Source organism: Diadema setosum, chromosome 8, assembly GCF_964275005.1.
Source record: "Diadema setosum chromosome 8, eeDiaSeto1, whole genome shotgun sequence".
NCBI classification, from domain to species: Eukaryota; Metazoa; Echinodermata; class Echinoidea; order Diadematoida; family Diadematidae; genus Diadema; species Diadema setosum.
The window spans coordinates 39,464,206-39,487,837 of NC_092692.1; the positions used below are offsets into that span (position 1 = coordinate 39,464,206).

The window sequence follows — 23,632 nt, forward strand, 5'->3', positions numbered from 1 at the left end:
TATGTTTTCGTTTAATACCGTTGGTTTGTTTTTTGGTTAGTTAGTTAGTTCGTTAATTTGTCCATGTGCAAAATAACTCAAAAAGTAGTGAACGGATTGGGATGAAACTTGCAGGAAAGGTTGACAATGATACAGGTAACAAACGATTAACTTTTGGTAGTGATCCGACAATTTTGGGGGAATTTATGAAGGATTTTTGATATTTTGGTAGGTAGGGTCAATGAACTTGGGAGTTCAGGCTGCGCGTATTTGAGGTTTGCTTGCGCGCACTATAGTGCGTGCTCTAGTTTCTGCTAGGGCGAGGCGCGCCGTGCAGCTGAGGGTTTATGACGTAACAAAGGCTTCTATATTGGGAAATCGGGCGACTTTCAGCACACAATGCTATAAGTACTTATGGGTGGAAATCACTGATATCTCTGTGGAAGAACAAGATCAGTGGTGGAAATGAGCTGCATGCTTGGCGGAGGTCTGCACTCTCAGAGTGCTTTTCTAGTTTGATATGAAACATTTCATAAAACAAAGCCTAACCTATCAAGAGCCTGTTATGTGTCTGTATAATAGCTTGTAACACTGTATAGATGTCAGTGTCTTGATCTGTAAATTATAATTTGTACTTTTTTAAATTCAAAAATAGCTATTGTTTATCATGATTTATTTTTGGTTATTGTATGAATTAATTCAGGATGATATTTAGTACAAATTATGTTTAAGGTGACCCACATCTTACTAGCCCTGCTTATCAGTGGGCCACTTTTTTCTATTCTAATACTTACTTTTTTTGTCAATTTGTCAAGTGTACTTTGTTATCTTGCTTATCTAATGAATATATAGTTTTCTATACTTCATAAAATTTTATTATGTATTTTCTAGAAAATGATATAATAATGATTGTATAATGTATACTTTGTATTTTTGTTTTTTGCATGTTTTGTGAACAAATCGAATGGAAATAAATCTCAATTGAACTGAACTGAAGAGTTTGGTTTTTTTTAAGCTGCAGTATCACATTGCAGGGGCGGATCCAGGAATTATGTAAAGGGGAGGTGCCTTTAAAAAATTAAAGGGGGAGCGCACTCCCCCCCCCCCCATTTTCTCTTTTTTATTTCTTTTGTTATTTCTTTTGTTTTAACAAAAAATAAAGAGGTGGGGCGCGCCCGGTGCGCCCCCCTCTGGATCCTCCACTGCATCGCCACATTTAATTTTAGTAACATCCTCTACTGGAGATAGCAGCAACAAGGAAGAGATACCTGATTGATACATACCTCTTAGGGAGAGTGGCCAGAGTGGAGAAAGTGTACCTGGCCATCATGTCCAGACAGGTTTGGGTCAGTTGATAATTCAGGGTGTCCAGTGCCTCATCTGCCTTGGCCCTGGACGCTGCATCCTCTGCTTTCAATCTCCCTTTCTCTGACCTGTCAAATACACACAGGGTGTGGGCATAAAAACATATATCGTTGCTGGGCTGACAAGACCTTTTATCTGCAATTTTGGTGAAAATGACTTTTTTGGATTAATGGTCAGATAATCTGTAAAGTGATGTCCTGTACAAATCCTAGATGTCTTACCCCAAAAAAGAAGCCATCACAGCATGTCAAAGGAATGTCTATCCCATTGGATACAGTGCTTTGGCTGCCATGTTTTTTTGCTCTCCTGAACATTTGACATTTTGTAGATCATTTCACATTTTGTACATGTAGATAAGAGGTCTGGGGCGACGATGTATTTTAATCCTGTATCAATCCTTCTTTACACAGATGGTTGTACACAAGTGATTTCAGCCTCTCTTTAGGCACAAACATTCAAAGGCATAATTTACCATTTGTAGATGAAACAAAAACCCAGCACTACTGCTTCAAAATAGTTCTAAAATGTGAGTTAGGGATAAAAACAACCAAAGTAAAAATTTGAACCAGTTTGATCGATGTTACGTATTGGTGAACATACAAAATGTGAACAATAGTTATAATAAAAATGTTTCCAGATTGGACAGTCTACAGTTACGGTTTAATGAGAAAAAATAGTAATATCTCCTTATATTTTAGGCTTTATTGCAAAAACTTTACATGGTAGGATGTTTTGTGATACAACTGACCTACACATATGCATCAAAAGTGATATCTTCAACATTTTTCAAATCACTATTCCAAAAGGTAAACAGGACCTTTAATCTCATCTAAAGTAAAGCCATGAAGCAAAGAACAAATGTGTTTGTGCTTTTAGTATGTTTAGTATGTATACTGAACCAATAGCTGTTTTGATTGTTATTCATGAACACAACAGGATGATCGATCATTAACATTTCAAAAGCTCCTGTTTTTGTGCTACTTTCTGGTTGCACGAAATGCGCAAAAAATTCCACACTGCAGAAATGTCAACTTTCATAATACTTTTTATTTAAGTCTATTTTTTTTCAGATCACATAACATCTTCTCCACAAGTTTAGCAACAGCTTCAAAAGGTTGCATACAACCTGAATCTCAAATTTGATGACCACACAAAAGGAAAAAAAAAAAAAAGAAGAAGAGAGAGGGAGAGAAATCTATATGTCGCCCTCTGGTGACTCACTTGCTGAGTTGCTCCGTCAAACTGCTGCTGCGTCTCAGCTTGACAATAGAGGGCGGCGAGCTACTAGAGTCAAAGTCCGGGAAAGATTTCAGGGCATTAGCTCGCAGACCCTAATGGGAGCACAAAAAACAAAGACATTCAGGGGGCTCTGATCACACTGAATTACAAGATTCACTCTGCAAAATCAGCAACTGAAGGTCAGAATGGCAAACACGAGTTTACAGTTCATACATACCCAACACTGTGAGTTGAAATGAATGAGATATTTTCACTTCAAACAATAATCCCTATAATGCTCAGTGACTGTGAATTTATGTTCATCTGCTATGATGGATAGCTGTGATCTTTCTCTTAGTAAGAATGACAATATCATTCTGCAGACTTACTCTTATGTTCTTTGTTTATTCCACACAATTAAACACCAAAATTGAATTGAAATGAAGTGAACTGAATTCATATCACTCATACAATGTATGATCTTAGTGTATGAAGACTGGTGAAATTACAACATAATGCTATTCCTGTTATGCAACGTAATGTAATCAAATATCAATCTGTATTTTTTTAACATTGCAACTCCTGATCTAAAATCTTGATAAACAATTTGGACATTTTCAACATGTTCCGATATGACTCTTTAAAAAAAAAAGAGAAAAAATACCCAAATGTTATCTTGTCAGGTCACCAAGGGGAAAAAACAAAACAAAAAAAAAAACAAATGCTTTTTTTTTTTTTAATCCGAAAAAACATTGGTGTTGTTACTGGTTTGTGGGGTAGTCTTTCTTGATGTTTTCCCATTGTGTGAACTCACCCTAGTGATGCAGTTGACAAACTCTCTTCTGAACGGCAGACGACATTTGATGAACCACATTGCTATCACGTGGTGAGCCAGGGACACCACATACAGAGAAAACCTGCAGAGTGAAAACATCAATGGCAAAAAGTTCTCCAATACTATGCACAATGGTAGCTCACTAAATCATATTTTGAAAACATACAAACTCGCGCAACTTTGTAATCAACCCAATCTCAAGAATGCTATCAAGACATCTACACAACACAAGTTTTACTGTTACAGAACAAGTTACCTAGAGAAAGCTGAGTGATTACATTTTATGGGTGATTGATCAAAATTTGAACACTCCCATGAAAACATATAACTGAAAGAAATTTACACTGTATTCGTTTCAATCTATCTACATTTTACATCGCCGTTTCAAGAACAATCATGCTAGTTTTTTCAAACTACAATGTATGCCTGTCTTTAGATCATATCACAAAGACATTTTCAGGGGAAATGTTTTGATAACAACAAAGATAAACAAAATTTGGGATGCATCATACAATTTAGTAAAATTAACAACTTGTAAAATCCTACTACTGGTATTATCCTTGGTGTTGGAGTAAGTTTTCATATATAGCGCCCTCTCTGGGGAGTGTTGTATCCTTTCATTTGTTTACTGGTTACTACTGACCACTGGATCTGTACAGAGTCCAATGGGGACTGTGTGAAATCAATGGCTGACTACTCAAATTAACCAATGAATTTCATTTTTTTTTTATTTGCACATCTGCTAAAAATGTGAAAAAGAGCACTAGCAGGAAAAATACATAAAACATTAAAGCATATCAGGGCAATTACCCCCCGAGGGCAATTACCCTCCGGCTAAATACTGGTTAGTGATGAGGTTAGAGTAAAGATTAGAGTCAGGGTTAGGTTTAGGGTTAGGAATATGGATTAGGGTTAGGATAAGGTTCGGGATTAGGATTAGGGACAGGGGAAGGGTCCGGGGTAATTGGCCAGGGGGTAATTGCCCTAGACCCCATTAAAGCAATACTGAAGAGCACTTTATACCTAGCCAGTCTCTTTTTTTTTTTTGTGAATTGGGTCTTTGAGACAATTTTGCAAATGGTAAAATTTCCGATCGTGAAGTACATATACAGTACTGAACAGAGAAATGTGTGTATTTACGTCACAATCATATCGGGATCAGCAGTTTCATGTTTTTTAATTCACGAAGAGCACCCTACTCGTGAAACTAGAGGAAAATAAAAACCTCATGAAATATATGATGTGTATAGGAATTGGATGTCTCTTGGTAAACAGGATCTGTCAAGCACATTTATGAAGACAAAACAGCCATCATGAATTCAGGCCTATGAATCCATCTTATTTGAGCACTCACTTAAATGGGTTGGTGTAGTGGAGAGCTACTGCAAAGATACTCATGTATTCACTCTCAACAAAGTTGGCATACAGCTGTGGGAACCAGATCAAACCTGTCAGAAAGAGAAAATGGCAAATCATTCCTTTACAGTCATGGACAAAGTATTGAGTCTGTATTTCATTTGTTCTGATAAGTTATCGTATTTGATTAATGTGTAATTGTATTGTGTACTGTTTATGATAATTATGTAACAGCACCATGAGCATCATTCTTGATGGACTTCAGTACATTATAAGAGGCCACTATTTATTACAATGGTTATAATGAAATTCCTGTTACAACGAAGTAAAAATTCAGGCCGTAACATTATCCACTCTTTGGATTTTCATTGTTTATTTGTATGGTTATAACGAAATTTCAATATAACAAAAGAAAACTACCAGTCCCAAGGACTTTGTTGTAACGGGAGTCCACTGTATTGCGATTTATTGATTGGTTTGTTTGCAGTAGTGCATTTGAGCAAAATTATGAAATGCTGGGAAGCTGACAACGGAGTCGGGCGTGCGAACGTAAGAGCTAGTAATGATACCCTTCTGATTGGCAGACGTGTGAAATTCTTTCTGTGTGTACATGAGCCTGATGGTTCCATGACATTCGCTCCCACAACAATTGCTCCAATGAAATATCTGCACACTAAGCCAAACATAACTTCTACCAACAAACATAGGCCAAACTATAATCCTAATCCTCCCATCAAACTAAACCTAAAACCCAATCACAACCTTAACCCACAGTTCTTGGATGAAATAAGACCTGGGCACCGTTTTATGAAAGTTGTCATTCTCTGACAATCACCATAGTAACAGTCAGTGACCATAGCATCTCAGACAATTAAAACCAAGGATTTTACTGAAATTGTCAGAAATTGCCAACTTGTCAGGGCCGACAACTTTCATGAAACGGTGCCCAGAGCAATTGTCACAGGAGCAAATATTGTGTCACTGGGCCTGACGTGGAAGGCTCACTTGATAGGAACTCCAGCACTGGGATGGCCATGGTAGGCGTGGCCGACATTTGTGACATCACCAGTATGATTGACGGCAGGACCTTGAGCATGGTGTCCTGCATCTCAATGACACAGAGCGTTAAACCGTCCACACACTGCTGGGCACACTTCAGCTTCAGACCAGCCTCAAAACACTTGATCAGCAGCACCTGTTGAAAGGAAAAAGTTTTCACCAAACATACGTATGGATTTAAGCGATGGTATAGTATTGGTGGAGATGAGAATTGGGCTTTTAACTTTTTGCAAGATACCTAGGAACCACTTAGGAAATTGTACAGAGCACACTATTCTAAAAGGAATTCAAAGTTTATTTGATGAAAATTGGTTTTGGAATGGCTGAGACATTCACAAACAAAGTAAAACAAAGCGATCGTAACAAGAGGTGGGTCCCACCTTTTATTAGGTTTGCTCTGTTTTGGATATCTCAGCCATTTCAAAACCATTCAAAACCATTGAAACCATTTCAAAACCATGGAATTACATGCTCTTTCACACTTCATGATATCTCAGCCATTTCAAAACCATTCAAAACCATTGAAACCATTTCAAAACCATGGAATTACATGCTCTTTCACACTTCATGAGAGGTTTCTCATTATCTCACCCAAAAATGCTAGAAACCTGAGGTTAGGTCTCAACCGAAACTATCCAATCCCTTTAATAAAGCCAATACAAAAAGATTTTAAAACACGTGGTGAAAGATTGACAAAAATTGGACACTCTGTTCAAAAGGTTATGAATATTCACATTTTTGGTTCCTTCAGTTTGCTGCCCTCTCTAGATGAAAACTAAACAGCAATTTGTGATGTTGCAATAGAAGAACAATATACAGAAAGTATCACAATGATAGTGCTAGAGTTTAAAGGTACTCTTTACCATTGGGAGCAGTGATTTGAAAGATGTTCAAGTTATCACATTTGATGCATATGTGTACGTCAGTTGTATTACAAATCATCCTACCGTGTAATAATTTTGCAATAAAGCCTAAAATATATTGCTTCACTAAAAGGAGATATCGCTATTTTTCTCAATAAACCATAACTGTAGATGGTTTATTCTATAAACAGTTTCATTGGAACTATTGTTCATGTTTTGTATATTTCATAATAATTTACATTGATTATTCTGACCTTTATTTTGTTAATGATTACGTAAAGATTTCCATAACATGTTACAGACTGAAGTAAAAGACAATAGTATTATTCTCTTTGCTTTCTGGCGAAGTCCTGGCATGCAATCTTTCAGTGTCTGAGAAAACTTAACTTTTGGCAAAAAAGGATTGATTAGAAGCAATCAGTGTCATATCATCATTGCAAATTGTAAATACAGCTGAATATCATTCTGACAATTGATCAAAGAGAAATGGGAACCTTTATTTTTTTTTTTGTAGGATGCTTACAGACCTCCCACCTTTCTGACTGAAAAACAGGGATGATTTGACTCAAAGGTAGGAAAGAAAGAGCAGTTTCAGTAGGAGTGTGTAGTAAAATCATCAAGCATAATAGGAAACTCCGACTGAAACAAGAGCTGGAAATGGTCAAAATTCAGATCTATTTCCTCCAAATTCAGAATGGTTGCGAGGTTTGTGCTCATTATTGCTACCTTCTTCTGCTGGTCCAACAAAGCATGGTAGGGGACCAGAGCAGTCAGGGCACTGTAGATTCCTGTGTAGAAATCCAGTCTGTTGAAACCCTCTGACCTCTGGAGACGGATTATGTGACTTCTGTCTTCTACCTGTAAGGGTCAAAGGTCACCATAGGTTAGCGTTCTTCATTAGGGACTAGGATGTGAGGATATGAGCACCACACCTGATTTGCATGTGTGGTAACAATATGAAATTTTTCAAGTACAGTGTATGTCTCTGGTCAAGATCACAACTAATTTCACTCTATCTGCTGAAGTCCATTTGTACACAGATCAAAGTTTGAAATGAAGTAGAAGGATTCTCACCATGGAACACAGGACTAGACACAGGTTCTCCATGTTTGCGTTGGCTGCTAGTACCAGGTTCTTGTTCTGGAGGGCTTGGGTCAGACCAGGGAGGACAAGTGCCAGGACTTTCCACTGAGTCTCCTAAGGGAATAACAGTTTGACTTGATGTGTGACATGCTATCAAATTGTTGTCCTCATTGTTGCCATGGCAACACTGAGGATCAGTCAACTTTCAATTAAAAAATCAAAACAAAAGACACAACTACAACAAACGCGAATACAAGAAAAAAAAAAAGAATATAGTATTATGTTCATTCTCCAAAGCTGAAACTATCATCAAGTTTGTGGAATAAATTCATATTTTCATTCATTCACTTGCACATTTTGCCACATGCAGCAACAGGCATTGCTTTAAAAAAAAAAAAATAACAACAGGAAATTAAATCAAAGCATAGTTTATGTAAATCATTATATTGTAAGACCCAGACAATGAAATTTGATTTGAGTTCTGGCAAAAAAATTCAGTGAAACTTTGAACTTGAAATTAGTGAAAATAATTTTAATGCTTTAACCCGTTGAAGATGGACTGATTTTCCTATAACACGCATTTCCTACTCATCTCAGCCTGAGAATACTCTGGATTACTATTCAACGGGTTAAAATCATGTAAATTCAACCAAACACAGCAGCAAAATGTTTGTAATTGTCTGAAAGCTGTGCACTTGCTTGAACTCTCTCTTACCTCTCTCAGACAAGTGGTGACAATCTTGAATGCCTTGACAAACGGTATGATAGTTGGCTTCAGATGTCTCTCCCCAGGGGGTGGGGAACTACAGACTGGGGGAGACGTCTTGCCTGCCAAATCAGTCTCAAGCCTGGATAGAGAGAAAATAATTATCATTGAAAACATCAAAATCATCAAAAATCATTTTAAAAGACATCAAAATAAACCTTCACCCCTCTGATTGATATTCTTTCCCTTTCATTAATGCCTTGGACTACTGGTAACATTACATTGTCAAATTTTGGAACTTGGGCCGGCAACCAGGAATAGCCTGGTGGTAGTGTCTCTGTCCAGAAAGCAGTAGATGACAGGTTTGAGTACCATGGTTTCTTTTTTTCGACACATTTTTGTTTACATTACAGATCAGCAGTTGCAATCTTACAAATTTCATTTGTAGAGGGAGACAAAATTGGAGAAAAGTCACACCTAAACATACACATTCTTACATCTCTGGCTTGATGTATATAAACTACTGTATACGCCATATATTTAGCGAGTCTAAATTTTCACGAATCAAGACTTCCCGATAATTTCGCGAGTGGTTGAATTCGCGATTGTGGAGTCCTGTACTGAACGGAGAAATGTATACGTGTACATCACATTCATATTGGGATTAAGAGTCAATATTTTTGCGTGTCTTTAATTTCGCAAACTGCAGATGACTCGCGAAATTTGTGACAATAAAAACCTCACGAAATATTTGGCATATACAGTAGTCCTCATTTCCAGGTGACTGCTATCACCGGCTTGCCACTGTTTCCTACTCTTCACCTGGTGTCACACAGGACGTAGGGACTGTACTTGTAGACGCCATCTTCCCCTGGTAGGCCCAGACGACACAGGGAGTCAGCCCTAAGCTGCAGCAGAAACTCAAACACCTGAAAGGGGTAACAAATATTGAGTAACGCTTCAACGAATTTTGAATTTGGATTTGGATTTCAATTTTGATAGTGAATAGGTACTGGCACTGGCATTTCATCTGCCATATGAATAAAAAATGTAAAATAAGCTATTATTTGGTAGGAACCCGAGTTTGGGTTGGGACGGGTTAAAAATTTAATTTGGAAATGGAACTGCCATCAGACTCTAATTAGAGTTAAATTAAAGTTTAGATTGGAGTGGATTTGAATTTAGCTTTCCAAATCTCTTGGGAAAACATAGCAATGTGAACAAGGTACTCCAAATAAAGTCGCAGAGATGGTTAAACCTGGTTTTGCAGGCTCTCTTTATAAAGTTCAACAACTTTTCAACTAAGATAATATCTGGTAGAAGGGGTATAACTGCTTTACTTTTTTGTTACTCTGGTTATAAAGCATGTAACTTTTTGACTTGAAAAGTGGAGATTACCAAGCATTTTTACAATGAATGCACATCTAGGGGTCACTGACCTTAGCCCGGATGCTGGTTGCCATCTCTGAGTCATATTTGACCATGTACTGCTGCTGCATGTGGTTGCCAAGGAGATCAAAGGCGATAACGGCGTGGCTGGAGGGAATCCTACAAAGCTTGGTCTGTTGGTGAGAACGAAATCAAAACCTCCAGCATTGGCTGCCTCTTGACAAATACAGCTGGGCATTTATGATACCATATATCAAAAATGATGATTACATATTTGAAATCATAAATTGTGCCAATAACAAGTGATCTAGTTCTGGTTTCATTTTCCATCTGAGAAGATGGCTGGGTGTGAGGTGGGACGACTTCATCGGGTTAAACACCCTGCTCTTTGCACTAAATGAATGAAGCGGGATCTTTTGCGTGCATGAGTTGCGACTCTCTCATACACGGGACCTCCATTTTATGATCTGAGGGACAGAGTGTTTTGTCTCTTACTAGAAGGGACAGTATGATTACACACAACATTGCTCACTTAGACTCAAGAATCAAACCCGGGTCCTTTGGATTTGAAGGTAAACATGCTACCAACTGAGCCAAAGCACTGTCTTACAAATAATAATAAAATAAAAGTGAATTGAAGTACCAACAGATATGCTGACATAGTTTGCATATTCAGTTCACATGTAACAACAGCATTATCATCCTAAACTTTGTCTTCATCATCATCTTCATCTCCAATTAACTTTATGTATCAATGCAACAGCGATAGATACCAACACCAAAATTACTGCCATGATGACAACTCTTTGCTATTACAATCTGAATCATTATTACTATCATCACCTTCATCACTTTCATAACCATCCATACTATCAATACCAAACCTCTCACAAATGCCACACTCAAAGCCCCATTCCACTGATCATCAGAGGCTCATCTGATCTCCCAAATGCAAAGAATTCAGCGTTCCAATGAGTTCCAATGGAATCTGATTTGACAAGCTCCAGAGACTCGCACCAACATTCACCGAGGGTGATAACAATGCTAGAAGAACTCAACAACCAAGACTCAAGTTAACCTGTAAGATGACTGTTCAGTCATCGCTAACTCAACAGACTGTCATAGGACATCGGCTGGGCACACCTGATAGTCACACAACACAAGCCTAACACACATTGTATGGACTCAACACTTGTCGGACTATCTCTACACTTATCCAACACAGACTAGATTTACGACTGGAAATGGTGTCCGATGGCCAACTAACCTCTGTGCTTTATATAGACTCTTCATCCCCTCACTGGACGATCTTGCCTCGTCAGATCATGCCCAACATGTCTGACACTGACTTAGATGGTCGACCAACACAAGTCTAATTCATCAGACTGCAGTCCCATATGCTTTGGTGAGTGGCCAAAGGCAAAAACTTTGTGTCCAACGAGTGACCAATGAGAAAAAAAATCTCTGTGGAAAGGGGGTTTAATAATCCACCAGCATTACCCTCATCATTATCAAAGATTCCTTCAGCAACAAAGCAACATCACAGTCACCACCACCATCATCAATACTGTCACTGGTATTACACTTAAGCTGTATGTCTCCAAACCATCCTCATTACCTCTGTCAAGGAGGTCATGTTTTTGCCAGTGTTTGTTTGTTTGTTTGTTTGTTTCCAAAATAACTCAAAAAGTTGTGAATGAACTTGGATGAAACTTGTATGAAAACCACTAATGACACAAAAACAGATGATTGAATATTGGTAGCGATCCGGGAATTTGTTACTAATTTTTGACGAAATTTCTTTATCTTTTGTACTTGAGGTTTGCATAATATGCACACTAAAGCATGTGTTCTGCTTGGGCGAGGATGAGTGAAAATTAGCTGCTTGGAGTGCTTTTCTAGTTATCATTGATGTCTCATCATCACTAACCCTGAAAATGTCAAGGAGTCCAGTCATAGCTGTCATGACATCAACCAGATCGCTCTCCTTCCTGGAGGGGTTGCCATGGTGAGACTTATGATCCGCATCAGCCGCTGCCCCGCCCTTGGATCCAAGATGCATGCTCTTCATCACCACCTGACAGCATCACAAAGGAGTAACCATAAAATTGCATAAAACTACATTAAACAAACAAATGGATGAAAGTGATGAATAATAAGAGTAAGCGATAAACAACAATCAAACAAAGGAGAAACTGAACATCAACATTTGACTTTCATTGTCAACTCACTTTATACTTGTCTATGTATGCTACACCAGCCATTCTATTCTTTATCAAGGTACTGTAAAAGTGGAAATTTTCATGGTGAGGAAATTTTCACGCACTCTTTGTGACCGGAAACCAGCGTGACAATAAAAACATGCTAATATTTTTGCACGTCATATGGTCAATGAATAAATGCCTTGATTCTACGGAATCAACAACACGCAAAATCCATCTTACCAAGCCGAGTGCGAAATAACTACTTTACAGCACTCTAGTGTTACAAGGGTCAAGAAACAAAAATTGAGTAACTGTTTAATTATGCTTCTTTCTCACTGTCTGTCAAGTGATAATATCACAGCATATGAACATTGCAACCTTCAATAGCAAAATCATTTTATGTACTTAGATGCAGACCAGGAATAAATGGTAGGGGAAAAAATATGAACCATTAACCATCAAAACCAAGAACAGTTTTGCAACAGAAATCATTTTGCCATCATGAAATTGGCAACTCTGTATTTCACTGTGTAACCTATACTGTAAGACAAGATGGCACTGATGAAATTCATTATATCTGCAGTAAATCTAGAAAGAATAAAACAATTTGGCAATTTGAGAGAGACAAAGTTTCATTCTAATCTTCTAAAATGTATTTAAAGATCAGTTATGTAGTCATTCAGATGGTTTTAACAATTCTGCATATGAAATAAGTAATAGTACTTGGTAGTATATAATCCCCTCTCATCCCCCCCCCAAAAAAAATAATAAATAGCAATGGATAAAATAACATTTAATAAAAACATACGCAGCATAAAACCACAAAAATGTGGCTTCCACCTGCGACTTGCTGGCTGAAGTCAGAATGTTTTTAAGAGATTACAGGAATTCATTTTTCATTCCTAAGCACAGACTGACCTTTTCAATGATGTCCAGTATGTCCAGACAGAACTGACTCTGACAGACCTGTGCAGAGCTGACCAGGAGCTGGACAGCACAGTTCCTGACCACTGGGTCCCGGTCATCACAGATGGACTTCAGTTGCGGCAACACCACTAGCTTAATCAGGTCATCCTGTCAATCAATGATGACATGGTCAATGCCACATGAGCTAAATACTACACAACACTCCATTATACTCTAAAACACTTTTGACTCCCAGAGAGATTGTACATTGTGTTTAGGGTCCATTTCCACACATTCAAGTGTGGCTTCTGCCTTGGGTACTCTAATTGCACCAATCAATGCTACACACAAAACAAAATAAAGACTGCAACTGACTGAAAAATTGCCCTACATAGACATATAAAAGCACCAAATTAAACAGTGTTTAATAGAAACTATGATAAAAAAGAATCATAGGCATAATATAGACTGAGCTGGACTCAAAACTATAACCTCCTGATCAGCAGACTAACATCTTATCTACTAAAACACCTAACTTTCATCTGACAGCCAATGCAATGGGTATTGTGTAATTATTCAAATTCATGAAATATTTGCATGAAGTTGTTTCTCACTGCAACTGATAGATAAATTGCTTGTGTTATGTTAAAGTGGAAAGTACACAATATTTTTTTCAAGATACAATTACTGGAATATTGCGTTTGGATTGGGATTATACATTTGCAAGAATTATGGTACCCTAGAGCTTCTATCAACAGTAATTCAAATGTAGGATTGGCAACCAAGTAAGGCAAAACTTGTTATACCGACCTCATAGACACAACCACTTGATCTGAGCGCCAAAGACAGATACCCGAGGGCAGCCTCTCGGATCGAGGTCCGACTCTCTGCATGGAAGTAGCGATCAAGGAGCTTCTGCAGGTTAGGGATCCAGTCCTCCTTGGTAGGATGGATGGCCTGGGCCCGATAGGACAGGAGGTCTCGCACCGAGCTGTCCTGTAGGAGGATGCATAACGAGAGATGAGATGCTCTAATCATTTTTTTTGTCAATGTCTCATTTTTCCTATCTTTTCTCTACACCTCTGCAACCTTAGTTTTTCTAAATTCCTCATAACTTTTAACGATGTCACATCTTTTGTTGTTGCTTCCATTTTTTTCTTTTCTCCCTTCTTCTGCTCATTTACATGTTTTCCCATTTGGATGATTGATCGATAAATCTATCAATGCATTGATTGATTGATTGATTGATTGATTGATTGATTGATTGATTGATTGATTGATTGATTGATTGATTGATTGATTGATTGATTGATTGATTGATTGATTGATTGATTGATTGATTGATTGATTGATTGATTGATTGATTGATTGATTGATTGATTGATTGATTGATTTTGATTGAGTCATCATTCATACATTCATAAACTCACTTTCCCTCCCTTCTGCTTTCTGTCTTTGTGATGTTGAACATTTACAGTCTGTGACTTTATTTAATATCCTGACAATCTCATGTATTCTGTCTGTGAATATTCTGTCAATTCTCGGGTATTTTTAGTCTTCAATAAGGTTGTATTAAGCTGTTAATTCACTTGTCAAAAGCTGCTTTACATCACCTGTAGAAACACTGTTACACATCTGGTGTAGATAATCTAAAAAGGTACGATGAACCAAGAAATTCTGATATCGAAAGTGATGCAAGAACTGACAGAGAACAGGGATATCACAATCTCCATCTGGCTTACTGGTCTAAGGTGAGCAAACTCCTCTACGATAGCAAAGAGCTGGCTTACTGGTCTAAGGTGAGCAAACTCCTCTAAGATAGCAAAGAGCTGGCTTACTGGTCTAAGGTGAGCAAACTCCTCTACGATAGCAAAGAGCTGGGCTGGGGAGCCATTGAAGACATTCTTCTCGTACAAGTCCTCCACTATGTTCAACAACTCTTGCAGCTCGGTTTGGAGGTACTCGTTACTCCTGGCATATTCCTGTAGTCATGGGGATAACAGTTTCATCAGGAGTCGAGTGCTTCAAGTGTTGATTACCAAGAAAAAAAAAACAAAACTGCATTGCCAGCTAGGGAAATACACACTGAAAAATCATCTTAAATACTGGGAATGGATTAAAGGGCATCACCATCAACAATACCACATTTTGGAGTATATCTTCCCTGGTGGTCATGGAAAGAGTCAAGTAGATGCTAGGCCTACATTATGATTACAGTGTACGTATACTTACCGGTGCTTGTGTTAACACAGCTACGGGGTGACGACATACATATCTATTGTCAGCAATCTTAATAAATAAATCACTCTTCCATGCGTTCCATTATTTTTCACAAAGCTTCACCATGATTTACATTCAGACATCATGTACATAATCTCTAAACTAACTGGAAAGTATTTCTTAATCACTACTTTCAAAGAGATCCTAGACTGAATGAGACCTGAATAAATAATCATTTGCTCCCTAACCTGTTGAGGACGAGTCCCGAGTATACAATGTCTATGCAAAATGTGTGTTGTAGCAAAATCAGCCTGTCCTCAACAGGTTAAGTGAGGATGTTTATTCATTTATTTCATTTGTTTTGTTTCAGTAGGGTAGCTCTGTCAGTGGCTAAACACTGTTATTCTCAGAGGCCCTACACATACAATAACATACATCACAAAACACATTGTAGACACATTAAAAGAAAATAACATAATATACAATTACGGTACACTTACAACATGGCCAGATAGTTGAGTATTGCAGAGGTAGACAATTATATAAATGACTGAGAAGTGATATGTTGAGATATAATTGAGAAAGATTGAGAAAAAAAAAAATAAGTGTCTAGTTTACAGCACATGTATATGTTGCATAATCCATAATTCTTCATTTCACATCATATTACATAATTATAATCATACATTTATCAAAATGATATAAAATCTATATTTTATATGTGGAGAAAAACAGAAAAAAAAAAAAAGATGATGGAAAACAGACTGGCATCAGACCTCAACGTGCTTGAAGAGTTCGTGGATGATGCGGAGAACGACGTCCCACACCACGGCCTGGAGATCGACGCCATACTTCTTGACCAGTCTCTGGAGAGACAGAGTCACCTCGTATGCGACCATGACATGCTTGCAGGTCAGTGCCTAACAATGGGAGACAAAAAAAAAAAAAACAGCAGGTGGTTCTATCATCTACAACACTGGAATCATTCCTCAAAGGAGACTTTTGATAGCTTCTCCTATTAAAGGAAACATTCTAAATTTAAGATTTTGTCTGTCTCAATGGATATCTATAATAACCTAAATCAGGCCCTTGTAGACACATATCATACTTCAAATTCTTCTTCTCTTTCACCTTTTCTTTTCTGTTTATTATTATTGGTGTTCTTTTACTGCACTGCTATAGTATTAGCTGGAGTAACAATAGTGTTAGTAGTAACAGCAGGAGTAGTAATATATAGTAGTGAAAGTAGTAGTAGTAGTAGTAGTAGTAGTAGTAGTAGTAGTAGTAGTAGTAGTAGTAGTAGTAGTAGTAGTAGTAGTAGTAGTAGTAGTAGTAGTAGTAGTAGTAGAAGTAGTAGTATTAGTGGATGTAGCAGTTATAGATTCTGAAGCAGCCAGTAGAAGTAGTTAGCTTCTCAGTGTATTTGCCATTAGTAGCAAGAGCAGAATTACTGGTATCATTATCATCATTCTCTTGACTATTATCATCATCGAATTAATATCATCATCGATTATTAATCACTGTCATTACAGTTATAAGTACCACCATCATTAAAGGGACTGTACAGTACTGGTTGAGGTGGAGATTCAGGTTTATAACATTCTTAAGAGAGATAATGAGAAACCTCTTATGAAATATGAAAGAGCATGTAATTTTAAGAAGGATTCAACGTTTATTTGATGAAAATTGGTTTTCAAGTGGCTGAGATATCCAAAAAAGTTATAATAATAAAAGGCGACAGGCCACACCTTTTATTAGGATCTCTTTGTTTCACCCTGTTTTTGGATATCTCAGCCATTTCAAACAAACTTTTGATACCCCTTAGAATTGCATGCTCTTTGACTTCACATAGAGTGCTTTCTGAATATCTCGCAAAACGTTAAAAGCTAAATCCTCACCTCAACCAGAACTGTACACACCCTTTAACATCAGTATAACTGCATCATTCATCAACTTCACAGCATTAAAGCACTGTGCAGCAAACCCACCTTGTGAAATGAGAGGAGGACGGCGGTATAGTCGTGTCGCAGTGATGACACCTTCATGGACCCCCAGCGGGCCATACCGACAAAGAAGACCGCACCTCGAAGGAGCACCACATCACCTGTGTTGTGACTGGAAGTGAAATCTTTTGTTTTCATCTCATGTCATCCATTCAAATAATCATTACAGTTTGTACGTTCATTCACTTTTCTACAGTTAACTCCCATTTAAGTATTACAAAGTCCTCGGGACCAGCAGTTTTCATTTGTTATGTCACAATTTTGTGATGACCGAACAAATAGAGTGGATAAAGATACATAGATTAATTTGGGGGGACTCAAATTTTCACTTTCATTGGCACAAGAATTTTGTAATAAACCTGTTCGTTATAACTGGAGTGCACTGTACGGTATACATTCTGTATGAGTACATATGAGCAGAAAATTTTCATAGATATTTTCACGATTTGCCACTTGTCAGATATTGTTGCACGTTCTTGATTTTGCAGTAGTGAGGGCCTGAAGTATTAACTGTTGCTTCACCTTTCTCAAAATAGATAAGAATGAGTAACAAGCAACTGTGAATACTAGCACTGAATGTTTCTACTCGGTGGTTCCCTGTACATCAATGTTGCAAAAAAAGTTCAACTTTAATGTGTTTTGCATATGAAGTACAATACTAGCATACTGTTTATGCCCCAGATATCGCTATCGCCGTGGCCAATGCGGTGTGCTAGACCTATTGATAATTACTGGTTGTGCAAAGATTTATTTCTTGCATGGCTTAATCTTATTTTGTTCTCTTTTAGAAATGAGATTTTTCTCATTGATATTTTCACACATTTTATATTCACACTTTGATATTTTCACGGTTCAGAGGGGATTCAACAAATTCACAAAAGTGAAACCACAATGAAACTTTCAGATCGTACTGTAGACAGACACATCAGCATCGCTGTAAAAATGAAAGACGATAATGTGATAGTGTGAAAGTGGTAAGTAAAATTTCCCTTGTTCATCCATGCAACTCATGTCATGTGTAACTATGTTGCTTCCTACGTTCTTACAAATTTCGTAAGAAAAGAGACGAAAGATGATTACCACCTCTCGTATGGATTCTCAACCGGTATTAATCATAATCTTAAATTCTTATGCCGATGGGACTCAAGTTAACACGAATTTAAAGATAGTGTATCAATATAAGATATCTATATCTACAGATAGTGTATCAATATAAGATATCTATATCTATAGATAGTGTAACTCTATCGCATTCATTCTTACATATCTTCCATGATGCAACACATGGTGTAGATGGCGCTATGACCCAGGTGAGTGCCGAGAAGGTTCCGCATCAACTGTAAAAGGAGATGAAAGAGACACCTGTCATTCAAACTGAACAAGAGCTGAAGAATGTAGACTCAAAGACCAAGGTCAGACAACTTGTAAGCCCAGCAAAGATATTACAAGACTGGCTTTCAAACAGATCCAGCACTGGATAATTAGCAACTTACCACAGGCTGAAAACTGCATTAGCACAATAATCCGCTGTGGAGGACTGATTCTGCTACAACACACATTTCCCATAGAGACCTGCCCGAGTATACTCGGGACTCGTCCTCAACGGCTTAAGTGTGAAATTGAATTGAATTGCCAGTATATTGAATTATGATTTATATCACATAGCCATTTAAAACAGATTGGATACTTGTATCAAGCTAACAGCCTCTACAGGGCGCAAGATTCCATTCCGCACAAGACCCTGTGAAAATGTTACATGACTTGTGTCTCGAGTGATTTATTAAAACAGAGAAGAATGTCTATGACATCAGTCTGCATCTCCACGTATTGTCTGTGCCTTTAGGTTGTGGCACAACAGTCATGGCCTTTGGGGTGATAGCAGTGAAGTAGACATATGTGACCCGCTACAACAAAAGGATCCGAAAGTCAGGGAGGACAATTTTCTGAAACTGACATGACATTATTCCCTTACTCTTCCGCTTTAATTTCATATATAAGATGATTCATAAAAGTACTTAGTTGCAGAGATATTACGATGATTTTATTAGCGAATGTTGACTGGTTTAGGAAATCAACGTTACGAGAAAACCGCCTTCAAAGTTTTCCTTCCGATGCTATCATGATCAAGGTGAGGCAAGACAGTTATCACTTCTTTACAATAAAAGGTATGCTCTTAGCAACCTCCGTGATGTTCATTCAAGCTTAGCATCAGCAGTCTACGCATGACCAATCAGTAACCAGGATGCCACGCACTGACAAATAAGATCACTCCCTCGTTGCTAGGGGCAGAGTCTAGCTGTGGCTCTAAATCCAAATCTTCGGACAAGTTCTGTTCCGTTGAAAGTCGGAAAGTCATGGCTCAGAAAAACGCTAATTTATTACCTTGCCTTTTTCAAATCATTTAGCTTCGAAATTTCGGCAGATCATACACAATATGGTACATTAGACAACAAAATTATGCCTTAAACAGAAATCTGATCGTTTTGACAGATTTTGATGATCTGACTTCAAACTCGATTTTCTTCCACAGCCATCAGCAACTTTAGGATCCTTTTGTTGTGGTGGGTCACAAATTTTTCTTGAGGCAATCTCCCATATGAGCACATTCTTGGGAAACACACAACATGACAAAATGTCTCTTCTCATACATGGCTGACAATAATTGTTCAAAGCACTGGGTGGAGGGGGGAGGGGGGATGGATGGGGCACTTCCACTACATGACAATACTGTTCAACCAGAAACTTTCGCATGCATTTTGATTTTACGAATATCACTGAGCAAAGATTCGCAAAGTAAAAATGTGTGTAAAAGTTCTTGTCTACACTATAATGCATGGAATGCCAGTGGCAATTTCCAAAAATTTCGTGCCGCGAAAATATCTTTAAAGTAACTTCTTATTCTGTCTTTGCGACACCTTCTTCAGTGATTTTACACACTGATTACGTCAAAAGTTTGAATAATATGTTACCTTCCAGCAGGACTGGCAGAATTTCTTGACACTGACTGTCCTACAGAGGGCGGTAATGAAGTGGTAGAGGGACTCGCTTGGCAGACAGCTGTAACAGACGACTGCTTCCAGAACATGGAGGGCTTGCTCAATGTCTCTCTCCTTTTCCGTGCGACTGCAAATGGAGCATGTATGCCTGCGAAGAAAACAGGGGCAGAGTCTTAATGCTTCAGAAAAACATCAACGGCCAAAACTAGTAACACTACATGGTGCATTGTGGGATACAGTCATCATCACAAAACTTTCCACCACTGCTAACTTACTGGTCGCTGTCCTAAGTCTATCTCAAAGAGCTTGGGTCAGACCAAATGACAATTCTGTCTACCCTTTACCTCAAAGAGTTCTGGTCAAAAAGAATGTGTGATAACACACTAGAGCTTACTTATCATAATGTAGTCACTTGACTGCTGGATATACTCCTTATTTATCCTGATTACCTCCTTGTGGGACATTTTCAGTGCATCTAATTCTCTGAGCTTACAAAAATAAAGGCACACAAATTATTTTAGGTGGGACTAAAACAAATGTGATAACAAAATGTAGAAATAAAAATCACACATTACAATAACTTTGTACATACAGTTTGTGAGTATACCTTCACAAAAACAATAGGTGAAAGCAGAAATCACAGAACAACAAGTACAATCAAAATCACCAACAAGGTCACTCACTGTACAAGTCCAGCTACTATGTGGTCATCCAGATAGCAGGAATTATACTTGATGACATTCACCAAAACTTGAAGAAACTCTGCAGTTCTACAAATAGAAAGTAAATACAGTGGATCAAAGTTTAAATGTGAACAGAGCACTACAGCAATGAAAGATTGAAGTATTGCATCAAAAACTAGTTTACTGACAGATGCATGACCTCATAATGAAAACATTAGATATATATTTATTTGAGCAGCCAAACCAATTACCTTGATACCTAATCCTCATGGTATAACATCCATAAATACCAAAACATTTTTGAACTTGCCAATTCCCACATATTACCATTAGAATGACTAATTCTGTTGAACTTGAAAATACTATCATTGTCTAATTCAATATAACTTCTAAATGTGCCTTTCATAGTATTACCATTGTCTTGCCATTGATCTTTTGCTCTGCTATTCAGTGCTAAGGTCAGTGATAGGACATAATGAAAATCGAAAAAACAATGATAATAATAATGATAATGATAACCATTATTTACAAAGTGTCTTTTTTCAGATAGATTCAAACCGCTCACATAATTACAACAAAATACATGAAATCGATAATACATTTGCCAGAGTAAACAAACGAGAAAAATTAAGGGTACAATTACAACAAAGACTTAAAGGAACAACAGAGAGCTCACTTTCCGTAGCTGATCACATCCGGCATCCAGAGCATGAGGAACGGGCCAGCTTCCTCCTCAAAGTCCAAGAGATTCTTACCGTTGTCACTAAGAGCACGGAACATGTCCAGTCTGAAGACATCACAGAAATGAGAGAAATGCTTCATGAATATCATCATTAGAACTGAGTATATCTGTACAACCTTTGTATGTAATAAAAATTCTATGAGTGTGGTTCACTGAATGTCATTACACATCAATCAAATCTGTACAAAGCATTTGACACAGCTGGATATCTTTGCATTTAAATCTTAGCAAATGTCTAATGATCTAAATCCTTCATTGCAATATTAATTATGATTACTCTTCAATTACAGTCAGTGTTGTTTTTTATCAGTTTATAATTGTTATCATCTCTAGCATTATAGGGACACTTACAAACAAGTATAGACGAGACAGGAATTTGATCTCGAGACAGGATATTGATAATGCTCAAACTCTCTTCAGAGGCATTGGTTTCATAACTATCAGAAGAAAGCTGACCAGAAAGGACAGATAATTCCTCAGAACATTGCTCTAGCTTTCACCAATTCCCAAGAACCACATTTTTGCAGTTTGGTGTCACATCATGTAATTACTGTTAAATTATCATTCGTATAAAGCTTATCACACATTTCAACAAGGAGATGGTGTACAAGGTTGACCTGTGCTGGATGACCAGTCAAATGAAATAAAGAAAACAAGGGTCCAGCCAAACTTGGACATTACCTTCACTTTCTGCTTGCCAGGCAGTGGGAAAATTACAAGGCTGAATTGAACATATTCCATACTGCATTCTTAAATGCCCATAGACTTTATATGCAGGTCACCAGGTTCCCACATGGAAAGGATTAAGAAAATGTCAAGATCATCAACAGCAGAAATGTATGAAGATGTATGGTTGCAGGAACTTCAGGTTTGTAACATTGATGTTCCCGACATCATACAGGAAGCACAAATATTTGAAGTCTGTAGTCTGAAAGGCCCCCAGTAAGAACAGTACCTGCCTACTGATGGGGCTACCCTGTTGAAAAAAGACTGAATAAATAGATAAATAAATAAATCAGGCCTCCTTGGTTTGATAAGATCAATATCCCACATCTACTGTTAATTCAAATGTAACATACACCTAAATCACACAGATTTAACATACAAGTTTGTACCTCTGTGGCAAATCTTCAAAGATGTTATGATTCTTGATGACATTGAAGAAATGACATCTCATTTGCCCAAGAAAATCCGACTGCAAGCATGGAGAACAAAATCGCAAAGAATAGAGTTGCAGGCACAGTAATGTAAAGCATTCACGTTCTAAAATCTTCAACACACATGCTATTTACAATATGACAGTTTTGCTGTTACCACTGGCAACCTCTTTGGCAACGACATCTGGTGGTCCTTAGGGTTAAAGATAAAAAAAAAAAAACTATATTTCCTCAGGACGGGGCTGGACAAACAACTGCATATTTCAGTGCTTCACATATTACATTGTATTCTAGTAAATGTTTTGATAGTTGGGTGTTCATCTCTGGTAGGACCTGTTTGTTCAATGGAGCAGGATAGAGGTGCTGGGGTAGACACATGAAGGCCAGCTCGAGTCTTGTATGGAATCAAGTCTACAATCTACATCATATTTCTTTCCCCCAGGCATGCATGGGGTCACTAGTGATTTCCATGTCACAATTACCCATTTATCATAAATGTAGCAAAGAAAGCTGATTTATCATAAATGTGACATACAGCTGACATCAAATAAAATCTATTCAAAGACCAGAGAAAATCTTTCACCTTAAATGAATTTCGACTTACACTTTCTATAGTGTACATTGTAAGTCAAAATTCACTTAGCAAGTGTTGAAATCCATCTGTGGTACACTTTTTCTTTGACATAGCCAAACTTTAAATTTGTGTGAGGTGGACTTAAACAAGGTTGTCTACATTCATCTCATATAAAAACTATAACACATGCAGAACATATTTAAGATCAATAGTAATATTGCCTTGGTCCAATAGTGTTTTTATTTTGCTTTCAATGTGTTAATACGAATCCCTGGAATTAAACATCTAAATAAA

At 37.6% G+C, this 23,632-nt stretch overlaps 1 protein-coding gene across 1 annotated transcript in view; it reads right to left on the reverse strand.

The window, feature by feature from the left end:
• Positions 1–23,632, reverse strand: part of LOC140231543 (tuberin-like) — a 54,952-nt gene that overhangs the window by 22,830 nt on the left and 8,490 nt on the right. Inside the window, exons 4-24 of the mRNA XM_072311676.1 lie at positions 22,723–22,802; positions 21,542–21,652; positions 20,866–20,952; positions 20,156–20,330; positions 18,450–18,523; positions 17,172–17,298; positions 15,960–16,103; positions 14,802–14,945; positions 13,774–13,959; positions 12,976–13,131; positions 11,784–11,930; positions 9,904–10,026; positions 9,287–9,393; positions 8,474–8,606; positions 7,750–7,872; positions 7,402–7,533; positions 5,759–5,948; positions 4,752–4,845; positions 3,377–3,479; positions 2,566–2,675; positions 1,263–1,412 (exon numbers count right to left, since the gene is read on the reverse strand). Coding sequence (XP_072167777.1) covers positions 1,263–1,412; positions 2,566–2,675; positions 3,377–3,479; positions 4,752–4,845; positions 5,759–5,948; positions 7,402–7,533; positions 7,750–7,872; positions 8,474–8,606; positions 9,287–9,393; positions 9,904–10,026; positions 11,784–11,930; positions 12,976–13,131; positions 13,774–13,959; positions 14,802–14,945; positions 15,960–16,103; positions 17,172–17,298; positions 18,450–18,523; positions 20,156–20,330; positions 20,866–20,952; positions 21,542–21,652; positions 22,723–22,802 — 2,696 coding nt within the window. The remainder of the gene's footprint in view (positions 1–1,262; positions 1,413–2,565; positions 2,676–3,376; positions 3,480–4,751; positions 4,846–5,758; positions 5,949–7,401; positions 7,534–7,749; positions 7,873–8,473; positions 8,607–9,286; positions 9,394–9,903; positions 10,027–11,783; positions 11,931–12,975; positions 13,132–13,773; positions 13,960–14,801; positions 14,946–15,959; positions 16,104–17,171; positions 17,299–18,449; positions 18,524–20,155; positions 20,331–20,865; positions 20,953–21,541; positions 21,653–22,722; positions 22,803–23,632) is intronic.